The 23,560-nt window shown below is 45.5% G+C and overlaps 1 protein-coding gene across 9 annotated transcripts in view; it reads left to right on the plus strand.

The window, feature by feature from the left end:
• Positions 1 to 848: 848 nt before the first annotated feature.
• Positions 849 to 23,560, plus strand: part of c34h19orf47 (chromosome 34 C19orf47 homolog) — a 40,250-nt gene continuing 17,538 nt past the window's right edge. For 2 of the 9 annotated variants that reach the window (XM_085973268.1, XM_085973269.1), the window contains exons 1-3: positions 849 to 957; positions 10,835 to 10,922; positions 18,853 to 18,967. In XM_085973268.1, coding sequence (XP_085829394.1) covers positions 939 to 957; positions 10,835 to 10,922; positions 18,853 to 18,967 — 222 coding nt within the window. In that variant the 5' untranslated portion in view covers positions 849 to 938. Of the gene's footprint in view, positions 958 to 1,680; positions 1,796 to 10,834; positions 10,923 to 18,852; positions 18,968 to 23,560 lie in introns of those variants that run through there. The other 7 variants (XM_085973260.1, XM_085973261.1, XM_085973265.1 and 4 more) reach the window with 5 other exon arrangements.

Raw genomic sequence — 23,560 nt, forward strand, 5'->3', positions numbered from 1 at the left:
TAAATTTCCAACATTTGAATTATTTTCTTTTCATGCAAGTCCTGGAGTGGGGCCTGAACTCAGTCCTCTCAGTAAGAAGGTTGCAGGTTCAAGCCCCACTCCAAGACTGGAGCACAGAATCTAGGTTGATGTTCCAGTACAGTAATGAGGGAGTGCTGCATTGCCTGTGGATGAGATGCTAGGCTGAGTCCCATCTGCCTATTCTGTCGTTTATCTAGATGTTAAGGATCTCACAGCACTATTCAAAGACGCTGTCCTGGCCAACATTCCTCCCTCAAGCACCATCAAAAACAGATTTACTGGCCTTTCATCTCACTGCTGCTTGTGGGATCTTGCTTTGTGCAAAATGGATGCTGTATTTGCCAACTCAATGATACTGTTAACTTATGAGGACAGGTTGCATAGACTAGGCTTGTATTTCCTTGAGCATAGAAGATTAAGGGGTGATCTAATTGAGGTATTTAAGATGATTAAAGGATTTGATAGGGTAGAGAGAGAGAAACTATTTCCTCTGGTGGTGGGGAGTCCAGAACAAGGGGGCACAACCTTAAAATTAGAGCCAGGCTGTTCAGGGGTGATGTCAGGAAGCACTTCTTCACACAAAGGGCAGTGGAAATCTGGAACTCTCTGCCCTGAAAAAGCTGTTGAGGCGGCCCGGTTGCCAGGGTAGGGCCCGGGAGCGAGGGGTAAGGCCCGGTTGCTAGGATAGAGACCGGTTGTTAGGATAGAGACCGGTTGCCAGGGTAGGGCCCGGTTGCTAGGATAGAGACCGGTTGCCAGGGTAGGGCCCGGTTGCTATGATAGAGCCCGGTTGCTAGGAGGTAAGGCCCGGTTGCTATGATGGAGCCAGGTTGCTAGGGCAGGGCCCGGTTGCTAGGTGGCGGTCCCTTCCTGCCGGGCGCGCGGGTGATGAGGTCAGCGCGCTGCGTGGAGCCGCCATGGTGTCGGTGACTCTCGGTAAGTTGGTGGAAAGCGGCGAGAGAGAGAGAGGCCAAGGACCAGGACAGGACAGTGGCGAGGCCGCGAGTGAAACCCGGGCCCGGGCGGGGAGCTAGACTCGGGCCCGAGGCCGCGAGTGAAACCCGGGCCCGGGCGGGGAGTTAGACTCGGGCCCGAGGCCGCGGTTGTTGTGACGGCTGGGCGAGAGCGCGATGCTCAGGCCTGGGGCCTCGGGCCGGGTCACACCAGCAATCTGTAAACCCGCCGGGGCCGGATTAACAACTCACCCGCAGTAAATCATAGAAAGTACAGCACAGAAGGAGGCCATTCGGCCCATCGTGTCTGTGCCGGCCCAGGAAGAGCTCTCCAGCCTAATCCCACTCCCCAGCCCTTGATCTGTAGCCCTGTGGGTTACAACACTTCAAGTGCATATCCAAGCACTTTTGAAATGTGATGAGGGTCTCTGCCTCGACCACCCTTTCAGGCAGTGAGTTCCAGACCCCCACCACCCGCTGGGTGAAGAAATTTCCCAACTCCCCTCTAAACCTTCCACCAATTACTTTAAATCTATGCCTCGAGTATTGTGTGCAGTTTTGGTCGCCTTATCTGAGGAAGGATGTTCTTGCCGTGGAGGGAGTGCAGCGAAGATTCACCAGACTGATACCTGGGATGGCAGGAATGACGTATGAGGAGAGATTGGGTCGATTGGGCTTGTACTCACTGGAGTTTAGAAGAATGAGAGGGGATCTCATTGAAACTTATAAAATTCTGACAGGACTGGACAGACCAGATACAGGAAGGATGTTCCCGATGGCGGGGGAGTCCAGAACCAGGGGTCACAGTCTAAGGATAAGGGGTAAGCCATTTAGGACAGAGATGAGGAGGAATTTCTTCACCCAGAGAGTGGTGAACCTGTGGAATTCTCTACCACAGAAGGCAGTGGAGGCCAATTCATTAAATATATTCAAGAAGGCGTTAGATATATTTCTTAAGGTTAAAGGGATATGGGGAGAAGGCAGGGACAGGGTACTGAATTTGGATGATCAGCCATGATCTTATTGAATGTCGGAGCAGGCTTGAGGGGCCGAATGAGCTACTCCTGCTCCTATCTTCTACGTCTGTTTCTATGCCCTGGTTTATTGACCTCAGCCGGATCTCCAGCCCCTGTCCGCGCCGCCCTGGGCACCTGGTTCCCCGAGGGAAGGGGCTTCCCGTCACTGGGAGTGCCGTCTCCTGTGGATCTCTGACGGGAGCCCCGAGAGAGACTGGCTTAAAAATTGGGGAGAGCGAGAGAGAGAATTCCACCAAATCAAAATATTTACTGTGTTTCATTCTCAAATCGGTTGTTGTTGCCTCTGACTGGCAGGCCTATTTCTATCTCTAAGCTCCGTCAGTGGGTAACACTCTCGCCTCCGAGTCAGAAGGTTGTGGGTACAAGTCCCACTTCGGAGGCTTGAGCACAAAATCCAGGCTGACACTCCCAGTGCAGTAATATCAGAGGTGCCATCTTTCGGATGAGATGTTAAACCGATGTCTACTCTCTCAGGTGGACATAAAAGATCCCATGGCACTCTTTGGAAGAAGAGCAGGGCAGTTCTCCCCGGTGGCCTGGCCAATATTTATCCCCATACCAACATCATTAAAAAAAAAACACATCCTGACAGTAAAGTACTTTGGGACATCCTGCGGTTAGGCGCTGTATAAATGCAGCTTTTTAAAAAATCCCTAACCTCCATCAGTAGGGTTCAAGTGATAGCTTGGCTCATCTGAGCTAGAAGATCGTGGGTTCAAGCCTCACCGCAGGATTTGTGCTTCAGTGCAGGAAGGAGTTGTTGGGTTGGGACATTTTACGACATTAAAGGTGCTATATAAATGCAAGTGGTTACAGTGGCAGCGATGCTGTCTTTTGGACAAGACGTTGAACCGCCTGCCTGGGTTAATTCAAAATTTCAAAACTGATATTGATAGATTTTTGTTAGACAAGGGTGTTAAGGATTAATGAACCGAGGCAGGTGGATGGAGTTCAGATACTAAACGGCAGAACAGGCTTGAGGGGCTGAATGACCTCCTGTTCCAGCGCCTCCTCAGGTGGATGTGAAAGATCCTGTGGCAGTATTCAAAAAAGAGCTTAGAGTTCCGCTGTCCTGGAGAACATTCCTTCTGCAACCAACCCGACCAAAAATAGATTAACTGGCCATTTGCCTTGTGCTGTTTGTGGCCTCTTGCTGTATGTGAAACAGCTGCAGCACTGCATTTCAAAGCAGCTCATTGAACGTGATGCACTGACAGCCATTTTTCTTTCTTGTATAAGGTGTAGTCTCAAGACTCTTAAATAGAACCTGAAAGAATTGAACCTCTTTCAGTTAATGGTGTATAATATTTCCCCTCCTGGCGGAACTTTTCTGATTTTTACTAATGTTCCACATCTTTTGCACGGAGGTCAATGTCTCGGGAATGGTGGTGACATTTTGTTTTTTAAGATTTGTAATCTGAAGATCATCTCCAGGTGATTGTAAATTGAACACAGTGGAGGAAGAATAACTTAAACAGGAGAAAATTTACCTTTAAAGGGGCATTGTTGCCTTTGAAGATAAATCACAAAATAGCTTTGGATGCAGAAGGTCCTGGACTCCATCTGATCTCATTAAACAAACCAATCCAAAAGTGACGCTAGAGATAAAAGCCAGGACCCTTTTAGTTACAAAGCACATGCTGTACCACTGAGAGCCGTCACTATTACCTATTCCAGTCATCCCTAGATACCTTCAGTGGCATCAGTTGTTCCCTTTAGGGGTTCAAATGTCTTTTATGGGCGTTGACTCACTGGCACGGCAACCCAGGGATGTAACAATAGCTTCCCCTTCTGATCTGGATTGGAGATTTGTGCCTTTTGCACATGAATTTCTTCAATCTCTTCGAAGGCGGACCAAGTTTCACTTGGTGAGAGTAGACTCGGTGTGAATCAGCACGCTGTTTGTGGGAGCTTGTTGTGTGCAAATTGGCTGCCGCGTTTCCCACATTACAACAGTGACTACAAAAGTACTTCATTGGCTGTAAAGCACTTTGAGACGTCCGGTAGTCGTGAAAGGCGCTATAGAAATGCATGTCTTTCTTTCTTTCCATCGACTGGACCTGTACAACAAAAGTTATGATTGGATTCACTTATTTTCCATCAGTACAGCTTGTCTGTATAATATAAAAATAACAAATATGCTTAGTGAACCTTCTTGCTCGACTTACAACTGATTTTCTAACTCCTCCCTCTAGTACCTCATCCTTCTTGCAACCTTTTGCTGCCTGACTGAATGTGCAGCGCCCTGTTTCCAAAAGCCAGACAGCTTGTGTGTCCGCTTTATTTTCTGGCTGTTCACACACAGAAAGAGATGGCAATCCTTCCAACACGATTTATGTGCGGTGTTAAGGAAGTGGTTTCAGGGCACTTAGAAAATCATAACATGATTAGGCAGAGTCAACATGGTTTTATGAAAGGGAAATCGTGTTTGACAAATTTATCAGAGTTTTTTGAGGATGTAACTAGCAGGGTAGATAAAGGGGAACCAGTGGATGTAGTATATTTGGATTTCCAAAAGGCATTCGATAAGGTGCCACATAAAAGGTTATTATACAAGATTAAGGCTCACAGGGATGGGGGGGAGTAATATAGTAGCATGGATAGAGGATTTGGTTAACAGACAGAAAACAGAGAGTAGGGATAAACGGATTTTTTTCAGGTTGGCAGGCTGTAGCTAGTGGGGTGCCGCAAGGATCAGTGTTGGGGCCTCAGCTATTTACAATCTATATTAATGACCTAGATGAAGGGGCCGAGTGTAATGTATCCAAGTTTGCTGATGATACAAAGCTAAGTGGGACAGTAAGCTGTGAGGAGAACACACACAGTCTGCAAAGGGATATAGATAGACTAAGTGAGTGGGCAGTAAGGTGGCAGATGGAGTATAATGTAGGGAAATGTGAGGTTATTCACTTTGGTAGGAAGAATAGAAAAACAGAATATTTTTTAAATGGCAAGAAACTTTCAAATGTTGGTGTACAGAGAGATTTGGGTGTCCTCGTGCAAGAAACACAGAAAGCGAGCATGCAGGTACAGCAAACAATAAGGAAGGCAAATGGATGTTGTCCTTTATTGCAAGGGGGTTGGGGTATAAGAGTAAGGAAGTCTTGCTACAATTGTACAGGGCCTTGGTGAGACCACACCTGGAGTACTGGGCACAGTTCTGGTCTCCTTATCTAAGGAAGGATACACTTGCCTTGGAGGCGGTGCAACGAAGGTTCACTAGATTGATTCCTGGGATGAGAGGGCTGTCCTATGATGAGCGATTGTGTAGAATGGGCCGATACTCTCTGGAGTTTAGAAGAATGAGAGGTGATCTCATTGAAACATACAAGATTCTGAAGGGGGATTGACAGGGTAGATGCTGAGAGATTGTTTCCCCTGACTGGAGTGTCTAGAACCAGGGGGCATAGTCTCAGGATAAGGGGTCGGCCATTTAAGACTGAGATGAGGAGGAATTTCTTCACTCGGAGGGTGGTGAATCTTTGGAATTCTCTGCCCCAGAGGGTTGTGGATGCTCAGTCGTTGAGTATATTCAAGGCTGAGATCGATAGATTTTTGGACTCTAGGGGAATCAAGGGATATGGAGATCGGGGGGGGAAAGTGGAGTTGAGGTCGAAGATCAGCCATGATCTTATTGAATGGAGGAGCAGGCTCGAGGGGCCGAATGGCCGACTCCTGCTCCTATATCTTATGTTCTTATTCTTATTGATTACTGAGACAAATTGCTAATTATTTGCAAGTTTATGAGGAAACAACATCAAAGCTAGCTTATTAGCATCTTAACAGCCTCCGACTTTCCACCCTTTCGCTTGCAGGAATGTACAAGGCTTTGCAACCCAGCATTTTAAGTAACTTTTAAAAACTATTTGCTGTGGGGAAATATAATGCATTGGCCCAGCGTAAATCTTTGCATGTTGGTTGAGGCTCAGTAGATAATGTTGTTTGGGATGCAGTGCTGTCATTGCAGTTGCATGTGATCAAGTAAGTTTCAAATGTTCTTTTAAACCAAAATTAAACACTGTCGAACGTTCCTCTCTCAGCCTCCCTTCCTCCAAAAGCATTCACACCGCAGGAAGTACTGCACCTGCTTGGAGTCCAATCTGTAAAATTTAATCAGTCTATTTTCAGTTAATCTTTAACAATCTTAAAATTGAATGCACAAATTTTCTGTGATGTAATGAATGCCGAATACACCCTCTCCAGTAATTTATAAGGAGTCGCCAGCAAGTTGAGTACAAATTCCATGCCTGGTTGCAGCTGGTTATAAACAGCACTTGGAAAAAGAAATTGCTCTAGTTCCTTGCGCTAGTTTCAAAGTGACTATGTCGACTGATTGACAGGAGACATTGGTTGCCTTGGAGAGATTGTTAGCCTGCTGTTAACCAGTTGTCATCCTGACACAGCTAGTGTGCACAGCAAAAGCTTAACAAGCGTCGAAACAATTCCACTTACCCGGTATATAAAGTGTAAATAAAATGGAGGGAAGTCATTCTACTTCTAACATAGTACATAAGTATTACATGGTATTTACAGTACAGAAACAGGCCATTCGGCCCATCTGGTCTACGCTGGTGTTTATGCTCCACACGAGCCTCCTCCCACCGTACTTCATTTCACTCTATCTACATATCATAGGATTACATAGGATATACGGCACAGAAAGAGGCCATTCGGCCCAACCAGTCCATGCTCCACTCGAGCCTCCTCCCGCCTTTCCTTATCCAAATCTATCGACATAACCCTCTATTCCCTTCTCCCTCATATGTTTGTCCAGCCTCCCCTATACTTTTCACTTCAACCACCCCCTGTGGTAGCGAGTTCCACATTCTCACCACTCTCTGGGTAAAGAAGTTTCTTCTGAATTCCCTATTGGATTTCTTGGTGACTATCTTATATTGATGGCCTCTAGTTATGCTCTTCCCCACAAGTGGAAACATTCTCCCTGTATCCACTCGATCAAAACCTTTCATAATTTTATAGACCTCTATTAGGTCACCCCTCAGCCTTTTTTCAAGAGGAAAGAGACCCAGCCTGTTCATCCTTTCCTGATAATGTATACCCTCGCATTTCTGGTATCATCCTTGTAAATCTTCTCTGCACCCTCTCCAGTGCCTCTATCCTTTTTATATAATATGGCGACCAGAACTGTACGCAGTACTCCAAGTGTGGTCTAACCAAGGTTCGATACAAGGTTTAGCATATCTTCTATATCCTCCTATTCCTTTCTCCCTCATGTATTTGTCCAGCTTCCCCTTAAATGCATCTATACTATTCGCCTCAACTACTCCCTGTGTTGGCAAGTTGCACATTCTCACCACTCTGGGTAAAGACGTTTCTCCTGAAATCCTTGTTGGATTTATTAGTGACTATCTTATATTTATGACCATTAGTTTTGGACTCTCCCACAAGGGGAAACATCTCTAGATCTACCCTATCGAATGCCTTCATAATTTTAAAGGCCTCTATCAGGTCACCTCTCAGCCTTCTCTTTTCTAGAGAAAAGAGCCCCAGCCTGTTCAGTCTTTCTGATTTCCTGAATGGCCTGTTTCTGTGCTGTTAATTCTATGTAAATCTACTGATTTTGCACTGATCTGTTAATGATGTTGAAAAGGAATCAATCCCCAGCATGCAAGCTGTTTTAGTTTGTAGTCCACTCTCTCTGTTATGCGTGTGGTGCTATTTTTGTCTCGCAACTTGTCTTTGGGTCCCAGTCGTCCCGTTGACCTTCAGCTACTGAATGCCCGCGATTGAGCTGCAGATTATGTCACCGCAGACTTCCAGCTGTAGCTGCAATTGAAAACCGAGCTTTTCAAAAGCACGTGGAAAATAAAGAATTCGTTCAGATATTAAAAAGGTTGTGTGTGTGTGTATAGTCTTCCCTTGTATTGCCTGGTGTGGTCCTGCTACACTTCGGCAGCATAACTACGATTTCCCTGCTAAAGCAGATCTACTTTTGGTTCATTATTATAACTATTTTTCCACTGTTTTTGTTGAATCCACATTGTGCCCTCTGATGCTGACCCGACTGGAGTTTGCGGAGTCAGTGTGAGGGCGCCTAAATTGCACGGGCTGCGTTGCCCGGACATCCGCCGCTCACGTCCTTCTCGGCTCCCTCAGTAAGGGCCGTTCGAGCGAAAAATGCTTATTTTCTTTGGGGGCCACTTAACTGGCCTAGACCCCAGTGCTGGGGCCCGCTCTCACCTCAATCACTTGGCGTTCGGGGTTCCAGAGCTATACCGAGTTCTGACTGAGTCATTGGAGCAGGAACTCTTGTTAGTGGGAGCTCGCAGCCCTGGCTCTGCATCGCCAATGATATTTGACTTGCATGACAGACTTGCATTTGTATAGCGCCTTTCACGACCTCGGGACATCCCAAAGCACTTTACAGCTAATGAAGTACTTTTTGAAGTGTAGTCACTGTTGTAATGTAGGAAAAGCAGCAGCCAAATTGCGCACAGCAAGCTCCCACAAACAGCAATGTGATAATGACCAGATAATCTGTTCTTCAGTGATGTTGATTGAGGGATAAATATTGGCCAGGACACCGGGGAGAACTCCCCCCTACTGTTCAAAATAGTGCCATGGTATCTTTTACGTCCAGCTGAGAGCGCAGACAGAGGCCTCGGTTTAACGTCTCGTCCGAAAGACGGCACCTCCGACAGTGCGGCACTCCCTCAGCACTGCACTGGAGTGTCAGCCTTGATTTTTTTTTTGTGCTGAAGTCCCTGGAGTGGGACTCGAACCCACGACCTTCTGACTGAGAGGCGAGAGTGCTGCCCACTGAGCCACGGCTGACACACACAAGGGTGGGCAGAGGTTCCGCTCCTTACGCTTCCTTTCAAGGCTGAAGAGTCTGATTTTTTTTTTCTAACCTTTCCTTATAACTCATTGAAGTGACACTCGGGATCAGCTTCATCACCCACCTCTGCACCTGTTCCGGGCTTGCAAGTTTCTCTCTTGGCTCAGCGACTGGAACGGGATTCAGTATTCAGCCCTGACCAACACTGCACAGCACCGGCTAAACAGCCTCAGATTTAAATAGTGTTTTGGTTTGTTAAATGCCACTCTGTAATGACTGGACATGGTCTGTGCTGAGCCCACTATCACTCCCAGATCTCTCTTCAGCCCTTGTGCACCAGTTGCTGAAGGTAAGCATGCAGGTGCAGCAGGCGGTTAAGAAGGCAAATGGTATGTTGTATTCGTAGCGAGAGGGGTTTGAGTACAGGAACAAGGATGTCTTGCTGCAGTTGTACAGGGCCTTGGTGAGACCACATCTTGAGTATTGTGTGCAGTTTTGGTCGCCTTATCTGAGGAAGGATGTTCTTGCCATGGGAGGAGTTCAGTGAAGATTCACCAGGCTGATACCTGGGATGGCAGGAATGACGTATGAGGAGAGATTGGGACGATTGGGCTTGTACTCGCTGGAGTTTAGAAGAATGAGAGGGGATCTCATTGAAACTTATAAAATTCTGACAGGACTGGACAGACTAGATGCAGGAAGGATGTTCCCGATGGTCGGGGAGTCCAGAACCAGGGGTCACAGTCTAAAGATAAGGGGTAAGCCATTTAGGACACGGATGAGGAGGAATTTCTTCACCCAGAGAGTGGTGAACCTGTGGAATTCTCTACCACAGCAGGCAGTAGAAGCCAATTCATTAAATATATTCAAGAAGGAGTTGGATATATTTCTTAAGGCTAAGGGAATCAAGGGATATGGGGAGAAAGCAGGGACAGGGTACTGAGTTTGGATGATCAGCCATGATCGCATTGAATGGCGGAGCAGGCTCGAAGGGCCAAATGGCCTACTCCTGCTCCTATCTTCTATGTTTCTATTTTTGCCCGAACGAGTTCACTATTCATTAACTACATGCCCCATTGCTTTCTTCCAATGTGTAAGACCATGGGCTCACCTGTATTGGCTTTCACCAGCCACAGTTCTGCCCACTTGTACATGCTCAGCATCCACTGTAAACCCACAGTTGCTTTATCAGATCCTACTGTCCCTCCTCGTTTAGTATCATCTGGGAACCTCTTGGCCTGTATGGCTTAGTAACTCATCGTCTTTACCAAGGGAGCCTCAGACTTTTTAAAAAAAAAAAAAAAAAAAAAAAAAAAAATTTTTTAAATCACTGGTTACAACATTTGCATTTATATAGCGCCTTTAATGTTGTAAAACGTCCCGAGCAACATTCCCACTAAGTCGCGCAGTTGTCTGCTGGCCCAGGACCAACTTTTCTAATGTAACATTTCACGCATGCCCGTTAAAGGAACCGCCCACCCAAATAATAAACTGGGGAAACATTGGTCCCAAGGTGTTTCACATTATTGGACAAACTTTGACACCCAGCTGCATAGAGAGATATTATCTTGGGGGAATTTGGGTTAAAATGCCTTCATGTTAAATCTAAATAAAATCTTTCTACGTTGGGAGTTTCTGGTTTCCGTGGAAGCGTGCCATTACTTAGTGACACAACAATCCAATGATCAATCCGTCGGATGTGGAAAATGGACATTTGAAACTAATTAATTGAATATGTCGATGAAATGTTACACATGATTTGGTGCCGGCACCTATTGATTGGAGTGTCCATTTGCCGTTTTCCTCTAAACACACAGTAAGTATACAGTTTGAGTTGAGTTATTTCTCCCCATGCAGCCGAAAGAACTCGCCCTGAAGCAACAGCCACGCAGCAGTTCAGTTTGACATTGCCAGTCAGGGTGGTGTCTCGGCGTGGATGTGTTTAGGGTAACTGCCCTGCTTTGTTCAGAGAAGCGTTGTGTGCTGACGTGCTCCTGAGACTCAAACCTTTCTCTGTTCTGCAGCTACGTCGGAGTGGATCCAGTTTTTCAAAGATGCTGGGATACCAGCGGGACCAGCTGTCAACTATGCTGTCAGCTTTGTGGATAACAGGTAGGGCTGTTCAGATACCCGTAGGTTTCCTAGTCCTTGCTAAATTAACTGAAAAGAACTTCAGGCTATGCTGGAAAATGTTTCTGCTGTACTATTGTCACGAAACTAGGTGGGATTGTGAGTTGTGAGGAGGATGCAAAGAGGCTTCAAGGCGATTTAAACAAGTTGAGTGAGTGGGCTAATACATGGCAGATGCAGTATAACATGGATAAATGTGAAGTTATCCACTTCGGTAGGAAAAACAGAAAGGCAGATTATTATTTAAGTGGAGATAGATTGGGAAATGTTGATGTACAGAGGGACCTGGGTGTCCTTGTACACCAGTCACTGAAAGCAAACGTGCAGGTGCAGCAAGCAGTTAGGAAGGTAAATGGTATGTTGGCCTTCATTGCAAGAGGATTTGAGTACAGGAGCAAGGATGTCTTACTACAGTTATACAGGGCCTTGGTGAGACCACACCTGGAGTACTGTGTGCAGTTTTGGTCTCCTTACCTAAGAAAGGATATACTTGCCATAGAGGGAGTGCAGCGAAGGTTCACCAGACTGATTCCTGGGATGGCAGGACTGTCGTATGAGGAGAGATTGGGTCGACTAGGCCTGTATTCACTAGAGTTTAGAAGAATGAGAGGGGATCTTATTGAAACATATACAATTCTGACAGGGCTAGACAGACTGGATGCAGGGAGGATGTTTCCCCTGGCTGGGGGCGGGGGGGGGGTCTAGAACGAGGGGTCACAGTCTCCGGATACGGGGTAGGACATTTAGGACTGAGATGAGAAATTTCTTCACTTGGAGGGTGGTGAACCTTTGGAATTCTCTACCACAGAAGGCTGTGGAGGCCCAGCCACTGAATATATTTAAGAAGGAAATAGATAGATTTCTAGACACAAAAGACATCAAGGGGTATGGGGAGAGAGCGGGAATATGGTATTGAGATAGAGGATCAACCATGATATTGAATGGCGGAGCAGGCTCGAAGGGCCAAATGGCCGACTCCTGCTCCTATTTTTCTATAAACTTCAAATAGTTAAACTTGGGTGTTTTTGATTTTTTTGTGTTCAGTCAGCTTGCCCTCATGCAATTCACGTTTAAGCATCTGGTGGGAGATATACAAGAGGCTGTAGTGACTTACCTGCTAACTCCCCTCCCTTTGGGAAGCTGCTTGCATCCACTTGCCCCACTTACACCCACCACAGTCTGTTAGGGCTGCCGGTGTTTCAGACTCACTGTGGATGAATACCGCCAAGAGAGCTGGCAGCAACTGCGCAAGTGTTGCAAAGATCCACGCAGGATAGCAGCGTGGAAAATCGTATTGCTGGACCGGGCTGTGTGAGGGGTCAGTCTGCCCTACAGCCAGAAAGACTTGCATTTATATAGCCGTTCGCAACCTCAGGCCGTCCCAATGCGCTTTACAGACTTGCATTTCTATAGCGCCTTTCACCACCTCAGGATGTCTCAAAGTGCTTTACAGACAATTAAGTACTTTTAAAGTGTAATCACTGTTGTAATGTAGGAAATACGGCAGCCAATTTGCACACAGCAAGCTCCCACAAACAACATTGTGATAATGACCAGATCATCTGTTTTAGTGATGTTGATTGATGGATAAATATTGGCCAGGACGTTGGGGAGAACTCCCCTGCTCTTCTTCAATTTAGTGCCATGGAATCTTTTACATTCACCTGAGAGAGCAGACGGGGCCTCGGTTTAATGTTTCATCCGAAAGACAGCACCTCTGACAGTGCAGCACTCCCTCAGTACCGCACTGTATGTTTCAGCCTAGATTTCTGTGCTCAAGTCTCTGGAGTGGGGATTGAACCCACGATCTTCTGACTCGGAGGCGAGAGAGAGTGCGACCCACTGAGCCACAGCTGACACCAAAAAAAGGGCAGCTCCCAGACCTAGCACTGCCAGCGGAGGACATTTATGTTTTGCTGCAGAGACAGGAAGCAAAAGCACCTTGCAATGTGTTAGTCTGTGCTTCCAGACACCAGCCTGCAATGTAAACCGGATATGTGTGTATTTGTCAGAAGCCCAGGTAAAAATGTGGTGCAGTCCATTGATGCACGAGTCTGTATTGTCTGTTCAAAATACAGATATTGTACATCTGGAAAATAGCAATCCTACAAATTTCCAATGCTGAATATCCTAATATAGACTGGGATAGTAATAGTGTTAAGGGCAGGGAGGTGGACGAATTTCTGAAGTGTGTTCAGGAGAGCTTTCTTGATCAGTATGTTTCCGGCCCAACGAGGAAGGAGGCATTGCTGGATCTAGTTCTGGGGAATGAAGTAGGCCAAGTGGAGCAAGTGTTAGTAGGTGAACATTTAGGGAACAGTGATCATAGTATCATAAGGTTTAGATTAGCTATGGAAAAGGACAGGGAGCAATCAAAAATACTTAATTGGAGGAAGGCACATTTCAGTGGGATGAGAACGGATCTGGTCCAGGCAAATTGGAATCAAAGATTGGCAGGCAAAACTGTAGTGAAACAATGGGCTGCCTTTAAAGATTAAATAGTTCGGGTACAGCCGAGGTACATTCCCACTAGGGGGAAAGGTAGGGCAACTAAAGTCAGGGCTCCCTGGATGACGAAAGAGATAGAGAGTAAGATGAAGCAGAAAAAGAGTGTGTATGACAGATGTCAGGTCGACAGTACATCTGAGAATCAGGCTAAATATAGAAAGTTCAGAGGAGAAGTGAAAAAGAAAGTAAGAGCAAAGAGAGGGTTTGAGAATAGAATAGCAGCTAAAATAAAAGGTAATCCAAAAGTCTTCTATAGGCATATAAATAGTAAGGGGGAGGGGGGGGGTGGGGAGTGCGGGGGCCGATTAGGGACCAAAAAGGAGACCTATGCACGGAGGCAGAGGGTATGGCTGAGATACTAAGTGAGTACTTTGCATCTGTCTTCACCAAGGAAGAGGATGCTGCCATAGACATAGTAAAGGAGGAGGTAGAGGAGATACTGGATGGGTTAAGATGAGGTACGAGAAAGGCTGGCTGTACTTAAAGTAGATAAGTCACCAGGACCAGATGGGATGCATCCTAGGATGCTGAGGGAAGTGAAGGAAGAAATCGCGGAGGCACTGGCCATAATCTTCCAATCCTCCTTAGAAATGGGGGTGGTGCCAGAGGACTGGAGAATTGCAAATGCTACACCCTTGTTCAAAAAAGGGTGTAAAGATAAACTCAGCAACTACAGGCCAGTCAGTTTAACCTCGGTGGTGGGGAAGCTTTTAGAAACAATAATCAGGGACAAAATTAACAGTCACTTGAACAAGTGTGGATTAATTAAGGAAAGCCAGCACGGATTTGTTAAAGGGCAAATCGTGTTTAACCAACTTGATCGAGTTCTTTGATGAGGTGACAGTGAGGGTTGATGAGGGCAATGTGGTTGATGTGGTGTACATGGATTTCCAAAAGGCGTTTGACAAAGTGCCACATAATAGGCTTGCCAGCAAAGTTGAAGCCCATGGAATAAAGGGGACAGTGGCAGCATGGATACGGAATTGGCTAAGTGACAGGAAACAGACAGTAGTGGTGAACGGTTGTTTTTCGGACTGGAGGAAGGTACACAGTGGTGTACCCCAGGATCGGTACTAGGACCACTGCTTTTCTTGATATATATTAATGACTTGGACGTGGGTGTACAGGGCACAATTTCAATATTTACAGATGACGCAAAACTTGGAAATATAGTGAACAGTGAGGAGGATAGTGATAGACTTCAAGAGGACATAGACAGGCTGGTGGAATGGGCAGACACATTTTGATAAAACGAGGAGAGGACATATAAATTAAAGGGTACAACCCTAAAGGGGGTGTATGAACAGAGAGACCTGGGGGTCTGTGTGCACAAATCATTGAAGATGGCAGAGCAGGTTGAGAAAGCAGTTAAAAAAGCATACGGGATCCTGGGCTTCATGAATAGAGGTATAGAGTAGAAAAGCGTGGAAATTATGAACCTGTATAAAACACTGGTTCGGCCTCAACTGGAGTATTGTGTCCAATTCTGGGCACCGCACTTTAGGAAGGATGTGAAGGCCTTAGAGAGGGTGCAGAAAAGATTTACGAGAATGATTCCAGGGATGAGGGACTTCAGTTACGTGGATGGACTGGAGAAGCTGGGGTTGTTCTCCTTAGAGCGGAGGAGATTTGATAGAGGCGTTCAAAATCATAAGGGGTCTGGACAGCGTAGATAGAGAGAAACTGTTCCCATTGGCAGAAGGGTCGAGAACCAGAGGACACAGATTTAAGGTGATTGGCAAAAGAACCAAAGGCGACATGAGGAAAAACTTTTTTATGCAGCGAGTGGTTGGGATCTAGAATGCACTGCCTGAAAGGGTGGTGGAGGCAGACTCGATCACGGCTTTCAAAAGGGAGTTGTATAAGTACCTGAAAGAAAAACATTTGCAGGGTTACGGGGAAAGGGCGGGCGAGTGGGACTAGCTGAGGTGCTCTTGCAGAGAGCCAGCATGGGCTCGATGGGCCGAATGGCCGCCTTCTGTGCTGTAACCATTCTATGATTCTATGTGGTAATGTGCAGACACAGAGTATGGCTGAAAAATGTAGGAGTAACAGATAATTGCTTTCAACTCCCAAACAATAATTCCCATAAATGCCTCTGTCAAAAATCTAAATTTAGCTTGCACTTAAATGATGCATTACTGCTGGCAAATGATCTGATGGTCGCCCTTCTGTTAGCTTCTGCCAGTGATTCCTTACTAAAGAACCCTAAAGGCTAACCGAGCTATCGTCAAAGATTTCCACATTTGAGCCCAGACCGTTATTTCATTAATTTAATCCAGAGTGTGATATGAACCAGGGTGGGAACCTGTGCAGGGAATTATGGCTAGGAACCTGCATCCTGCCTCCCTGCAACACAATGTCACTGCTGGGCTATCCTGCAATAGCACTTGTATTCCCTTTCGAGAGAAGCAGACGCCCATTGCACGTCATGTCTTCCAGGTATTGGAATAATCTGCATGCAGCTTGTTTAATTGGTCTCTTTTTATAGAGCTTCGCATCAAGTGCATTCACTTACCTAGATATGAAAAACAAAGAACCGGTGCTTCGAATGTGGCTGTGAAATCCTTCAAATCAAATGAAATAAAAGAAGGCTGCTGACATCATGGACCCACCCCCCACCACCACCCCCCAGTGATCCCCTCGTGGACTCCTATGATCCAGGGACCCAGTCAGTTTGAAAAAAATGTTTTTTATTCGTTTATGGGATCTGGGCGTCGCTGGCACGGCCAGCATTTATTGCCCATCCCTAGTTGCCCTTGAGAAGGTGGTGGTGAGCCGCCTTCTTGAACCGCTGCAGTCCGTGTGGTGAAGGTGCTCCCACAGTGCTGTTAGGGAGGGAGTTCCAGGATTTTGACCCAGCAACGATGAAGGATCGGCCGATATATTTCTAAGCCAGGGTGGTGTGTGTCTTGGAGGGGAACTTGGAGGTGGTGGTGTTCCCATGCGCCTGCTGCCCTTGTCCTTCTAGGTGGAAGAGGTCGCAGGTTTGGGAGGTGCTGCCGAAGAAGCCTTGGCGAGTTGCTGCAGTGCATCTTGTAGATGGTACACACTGCAGCCACGGTGTGCCGGTGGTGGAGGGAGTGAATGTTTAAGGTGGTGGATGGGGTGCCAATCAAACGGGCTGCTTTGTCCTGGATAGTGTCGAGCTTCTTGAGTTTTGTTGCAGCTGCACTCATCCAGGCAAGTGGTGGGTATTCCATCACACTCCTGACTTGTGCCTTGTAGATGGTGGAAAGGCTTTGGGGAGTCAGGGGGTGAGACACTCGCCACAGAATACCCAGCCTCTGACCTGCTCTTGTTGCCACAGTATTTATGTGGCTGGTCCAGTTAAGTTTCTGGTCAGTGGTGACCCCCAGGATGTTGATGGTGGGGGATTCGACGATGGTAATGCCATTGAATGTCATGGGGAGGTGGTTAGACTCTCGCTTGTTGGAGATAGTCATTCCCTGTGGCTTATGGCTTGTCGCTTAAGGCCCTGCCAAGTTAACTGCTAAGCCATGAAGACAAGAAGGTCCTAGGTTCTGTTCCCTGTCTATACTGAACAAGCTGCTATGAGCCAGGGATGTAGTTAGGATGCTACGATTGTCTAATAACTATTCAATTAATAGCAGTCACTGCTACAAAGTGTGGGTGTGTGTGTGTGTGTGTGTGTTTCTGTACGAACATTAGGTGAAAGAGTAATAGCGTTTGACATTTTAATGGATTCAGCAGCGAAAGCGTTAAATCTCTACAGATCCTAATACTGTTGCAGGAGGATTTATAACCATGTGTAGTAATCAGTCGCTGTCATGTGTCACCGGGGAGTTAAGTGTCTTAAGAGCAGCAAATGTGACTGTTTTCTCTGCTCATTTGGATTTGTAAATTAGTGCAAACATCTGCTATGTAATATCAGCCTCCAGTACTCCATTTAAAGATAGTTTGTCAAAATCATGATCGTGTAAGTCAATCACTGGTACACCAGTCTAACAGGGTTTCAAGCATTTCTCTTCACTCTAAAATGATTTAGAAATGTAATAGATTTTATTCCACATCAGTGTCCATCCCTTTAAACAAAGGGGTGCAACTTGACTTTTAATTGATTTTTGGCCACCAATAGTGCCGGCTCAGCGGTAGTACTCTCGCCTCTGAATCAGAGATTCGAGCAGGTAATCCAGGCTGACACTTCAGGGCGGGAGCACTGCATTGTCGGAGGTGCTGTCTTTCGGTTAGTAGAATACTAAGACCGTAAGAAATAGGAGCAGGAGTCGGCCATTCGGCCCCTCGAGTCTGGTCCGCTATTCAATAAGATCTTGGCTGATCTTCTACATCAACTCCACTTTCCCGCCCGATCCCCATATCCATTGATTCCCCTAGTGCTCAAAAATCTATCGATCTCAGTCTTGAATCTACTCAACGACTGAGCCTCCACAGCCCTCTGGGGCAGAGAATTCCAAAGATACACAATCCTCTGAGTGAAGAAATGTCTCCTCATCTCAGCCCTAAATGGCCGACCCCTTATCCTGAGACTATGACCCCTTGTTCTAGACTCTCCAGCCAGGGGGAAACGGCCTCTCAGCGTCTACCCTGTCAAGCCCTCTTAAGAGTTTTATACGTTTCGATGAGATCACCTCTCATTCTTCTAAACTCCAGAGAGTATAGGCCCATTCTACTCGATCTCTCCTCCTAGGACAACTCTCTCAGCCCAGGAATCAATGGACGCCCTCTAAGGCAGGTATATCCTTCCTTGGGTAAGGAGACCAAATTGATCCGGATGCATGTTTACAAGGGCAGAGTATAGAAAGAGTTATAGCTTCCAGTTCACAGGGCTAAAGCTCCAAAGTTGTTAGAAAGAAGATGGTAATAAAAATCCCAATACTGTAACAACCATTTTATGATTTTTCTGAATAAGATTAACAATTAGTGCTGGATTGGGGGCATTTTTGTATTATGGACCAATATCCACTAGGAACTGAAATAGAAACAGAAAATGCTGGAGATACTCAGCAGGTCAGGCAGCATCTGTGGAGAGAGAAACAGAGTAAATGTTTCGGGTCGATGACCTTTCGTCCGAACTGGAAAAAGTTAGAGATGTTAACTTGACCTGAAACGTTAACTCTTGTTTCTCTCTCCACAGATGCTGCCTGACCTGCTTTAATATTTCCAGCATTCTCTGTTTTTATTTCAGATTTCCAGCATCCGCAGTATTTTGCTTTTCCACGAGGAACTGAATTGGGAATCCCCAGACTCATGTCAGGTGGGACCTTTACAGCCAGCAGTCAAACGAGGCTTTCATTCCATCAGGCAGGCTGGATTTGAGGCAAGATCCCCCAAGCCTAACCCACTGCACAACCCAGCTCCTGACAGCAGCACCAGTAACGTACGGCATATTTCACCCGAAACCTTTTTATTTTTGCTTTCACAGGATACAGAAGAATATGCTCATGGACCTCACCAAAGATATCATGAATGAACTGGGCATCTCAGTCGTTGGTGATATTATCGCCATTCTCAAGCATGCCAAAGTGGTGTACAAGCAGGTGAGGGCAGCCGAAGGTACTTTCTTAACCAAACAGGTTATACGGGCTAACAACAGAAAATGCTGGAAATACTCAGCAGGCCAGGCAGCATCCGTGGAGAGAGAAACAGAGTTAACGTTTCAGGTCTGGGACCCTTCATCAGAACTGGAAAAAGCTGGAGATGTAACAGATATTAAGCAGGTGCAGAGACGGGAGGGGGTTTAGGGGGGGAGGAAGGAATAGAAAGAACATCCTGTACTTTTGTAAGAGGCAGGAAAGATAAAATGTTGCAAATGGGAATGGCAAAAATCATACAGCATGAAAAATGGGGGCAGGGATTATGATCTGAAATTGTTGAACTCGATGTTGAGTCCGGAAGGCTGTAAAGTGCCTAATCGAAAGACTGTTATACGGGCTGTGCAGCTCATTCACAAGTCTGCACGTGTGTGTTTTTTTCAGTTTAAAAGCCGGCTGCGCGGGACCCCTGGAGCGCCGTGCGGCCCCACAGCTTAAAGGGAGCATTGCCTACGCTTGTTTTAGTATTTGTGCTATTAGTGATCTAGAACAGTGTAATCTGACTATGATAACATGCGACTCTAATCTCCCTATGTCTCCCCTCCGTTTGCCTCCTTGGGGTGTATTTCAGCTAATGCTGTGTGCCCGCCCCTTAAATCTCTTGGACTGTATTACCCTGCTAATACTCGCGAGTGATATAAAACATTACGATAAATGTGGATGTTAAATATACACATGAAACAATGAAGCTACGTAACATTTTTATGCCCCTGTCAATAGTTCAGCACTGGACGTCTAGCGTTTCAATTCCTCCTTTCTCTCCGCTCTAGTATTTGCCACTCGCCCAGCATTAGACAATAAAAATATAATGTTTCGAACAAACCCCCTCTGGTGCGGCATTAACCTATACATAGCTTTGCACTGAAGTACATTTTCCAAATGACTCAATTGGCGGGTTTCACTGCTGCTGTAGCGGTCTCTGAATTGAGGGGGATGGATGCAGTTCAGTCAGGAAATGAATATATTCGACTCCTCTTAGTGTGACCGCTGGCTGGTAGAATCAATGCAGAAGACCATTGTTTTCTATGGAATCGTGTCTCTAATGTAAACGGCAATTTGTACCAGCCAGCTTTCCTCTCCTCGGGGAGAGGAACCTGGAACGACCGGGTGGATAGAATATTTAGTTTCTTGCAGGTTTGTTTGGTCGTGTTCTGTATGTAAGATCAGTACAGTTATCCAATTTGTTCTTCATTCAGGCCATGAGCATAAACCGAAAAAGCAGCTTAAAGCATTTAACTAATAAATGAATTAAAATCCTGTGTGCTTAGATGATGACCATGTTACAACAGTTATCAACACTGGAAAATAAAGCAGGATTAAAAATAGGTTCTTAAAAACGACGAAATTTATACAGGACCAAATTTTCACAGGAAGTAACTCTGCTTATCCAAGGTCTGGACCACTGTATTCTATGTTGGAGAGAGGGGTCAAGCAGTGCTCCCTGTAAATTTTTTTGGGCTGCGCGGTCCCATTTATAATTCCACGCATACATGTTTTTTTTTTCCAATTTGAAAACTGGTTCACCGGCCGCGCGTGGCCCCCTAGAGCGCTGCGCGACTGCATAGCTTAAAGGGAGCATTGAGGCCAAGTCCTTCAGGATAATAAAGGCCGTTATGGAAATTTTAATTTCGGACCCCTAATGCACTTGCACTGGTAAGGTGACCATTGGGACAGATGTTTGGGACTGAGGGGCAGAAACCAGAATTAACCCCTAGCAAAAATAACTCATTTTCTGGTGTATCATGACTCACGTATACTCCATCGACCGTTGGTCTGAATGTGCTCTTTAAACAGACACTTTATTTAATTATATTTCAAAATGTTTCTGTAGCATAAATAACCCGGAGTCCACTCGCTGTCCAGTAGAGTATACTGGCACAGACCCTCAGTAAGCCTAACTCTCGTCACTGTGCTCTCCAGCCCCCACTTGCTATATATGTTCGGTCAGCCTTTATCCATGGAGTTTATTCTTCTGTAGAATCATAGAATAATTAAGCACAGAAGGGAGGCCATTCGACCCATCGTGCCTGCGCCGGCTCTTTGGAAGAGCTAGCCAATTAGTCCCACTCGCCCCGCTCTTTCCCCTTAACGCTGCAAATGTTTCTTTTTTAAGTATTTATCCAATTCCCTTTTGAAAGTTACTGTTGAATCTGCTTCCACCGCCCATTCAGGCAACGCATTCCAGATAATCATAACTTGCTGCATAAAAAAACCACAATTCTTCTCATCTCCCGAGTTAACGTTTCCGGTCGATGATCCTTCGTCAGAACTGGAAAAAGCTGAAGATGGAACAGGATTTTAAGCAAGTGTAGGGGCAGGAAAAGGGGGCGAGTGGACTCCTCACCTCCCCTCTGGTTCTTTTTCAATTATCTTAAAACTGTGTCTTCTAATAACCGACCCCCCTCCCCTGCCACTGGAAATAGTTTCTCCTTATTTACTCTAATCAAAACCCTTCATGATTTTGAACACCTCTATTAAATCTCCCCTTAACCTTCCCTGCTCCAAGGAGAACAAACCCAGCTTCTCCAGTCTCGCCACATAACTGAAGTCCCTCATCCGAGTGCATGTATTTTTAATACGTTTGTCACTGTGCTGTTCTCTCCACATTATTGTCAATATTAATACTAATTTTATTCTTAGTCAATATTTTCTGTGATTTTTTTTTAAAGGAAAAACTAGAAAAAAAATCTCCAGGAAACATACAGGGGTTGGGGCATTAACAGTTTAAAAAAAAAATTAAAAAAAAATTGGGGTTGTAAAGGGTTAATCACAGTGGGGAAATTTAAGACTGATGTCAGGAAATTCTTCGCACAGAGCAATCAACGTTTAGAATAGATTTCTGGCCGCTATAGTGGAGACAAAAACCCCGGAATAATTTAAGAACATTTGGATGCTGTGATGGGACTGTAGGCTATTTCTGGACGGTCCAGCTCGTTGGGGCCCGAATGGGCCCCTTCATTCCTACCGATCTGGTGCAATGAAGTGGAACTCCTGAGATTGATCGCCCTATGTAGTTTACGCGGCAATTAGAAATGCATTTCGAACTTCACTAGGTCGCACTGAAACCTGGCACTGCACACAGAGGATACACAACAGGGAGTGGCTGCACCACCTCGCATTTGGAGTTATCCACTGCCGGCATGTACCACACAGCTTGCCCAGTGAACATATACTGCATACTAATAAAATAGTTGCAGCGCTGTCAATCTTTTGACCCTGCGTTGGCAGCAGTCCAAAATGTCTTTTATTAAAAATTTTGAAACCCTTGATGAAGAGCCAAGGCCCACAGTGCAGGGCGCCATCGAGGTTGAAGAGACTTGTGGGGGAGAGAGAACAAAATAAGTCAAGAAGTAGAGGTTAAATAACACAAAGCCTGCTTCTTTTTATGGTCAGTTGGATATTGACGTGTCTGACTGACCAAAATAAAAAGCTCGGACTTTGAGGGCCATTTTTTTTTAAATCAACACTTTTACAGAATGGTTTGTCAAGCAACACTACCCGAAAACCAGTGCTGCACTTTCAGCAATAAATTAGGGAGCATGTTTTTCAGCTCTCCGTATCACAGGCAAACATGCAACCCTGGGTCTTTTTTAATTTATATATTATACAAATTGTACTATTACTTTTTTTCTTTTCAAATTTGCTATCAAAGTTATAGTCCAATAGGTATTTTGAGCCCAGTAATCTATTTTATAAATGTTAAATATGTTTATCTTCCCTTTCCCTTTCGCTCCACTCGCTGAAACTTCTCCGAAGCCCTGTTACAATGAAGGGATAATTACTAGTCCTAGCCCCTTTAGGGCTACCCCGGATCAGGCGTATTCCTCAGACGTTCACTTTCAACTAAAGTTTGAGGTAGCTGAATCCTAAAGACGCTTAATTGGGTCTAAAGCTCCGGACTATCTCTCCCTAAAGGAAAGGAACAACCTGAAAATGTTACCATCCTCCAGATAGCACTTTTAATAAGTTTAGCTAGACTGTAACGTTCTGGATATTAAGAGGGTCTGGAAAACTCCCAGAATTCTGCAGCTCCTCACCAAAGAGTGTACAGAGATTGAGTTTGCAAGTTTGATACAGAAGTATTATGTGAGACAATTCTAAAAATATATAGATTTATTGAAGAACCGACATATAATTTACAGTTGGTGAGTCAATCGCAACATTAACAGTTCCAAAAAAAGAAAGCGTACAATTCTATTAGCAGAGAACCTACTCTCAAATCTTAACTTCGCTACAGTTTTACAGTTGTTAATTTTATTCAGGATATCCACCAAAATCAAATACAGTACCTTTGATCCCCGAGGTACAAAGAGTTGGAGACTTGCAGAGCTGGCTCCGAAGCCGAGAATCGCTTTGCCCCTTTAAGCGAGTCTATTATCCCATTTGCGAGTTCAATATTTATACCCTTTTCCAGTGGTATTTCCTTTAAGGTTTTCTGCTGATGTAAGCTAATTATCTCTAGTCATTTTTCTGCTGACCCCTACAGTTCTTACAATCACCTCAGCTGGTAGCACTACAGAATCATGTTTCTCCTCTAGG

The sequence above is a fragment of the Somniosus microcephalus genome, chromosome 34, assembly GCF_052327205.1.
Source record: "Somniosus microcephalus isolate GS21.2 chromosome 34, FLI_Smic_1.0, whole genome shotgun sequence".
Classification (NCBI taxonomy): Eukaryota; Metazoa; Chordata; class Chondrichthyes; order Squaliformes; family Somniosidae; genus Somniosus; species Somniosus microcephalus.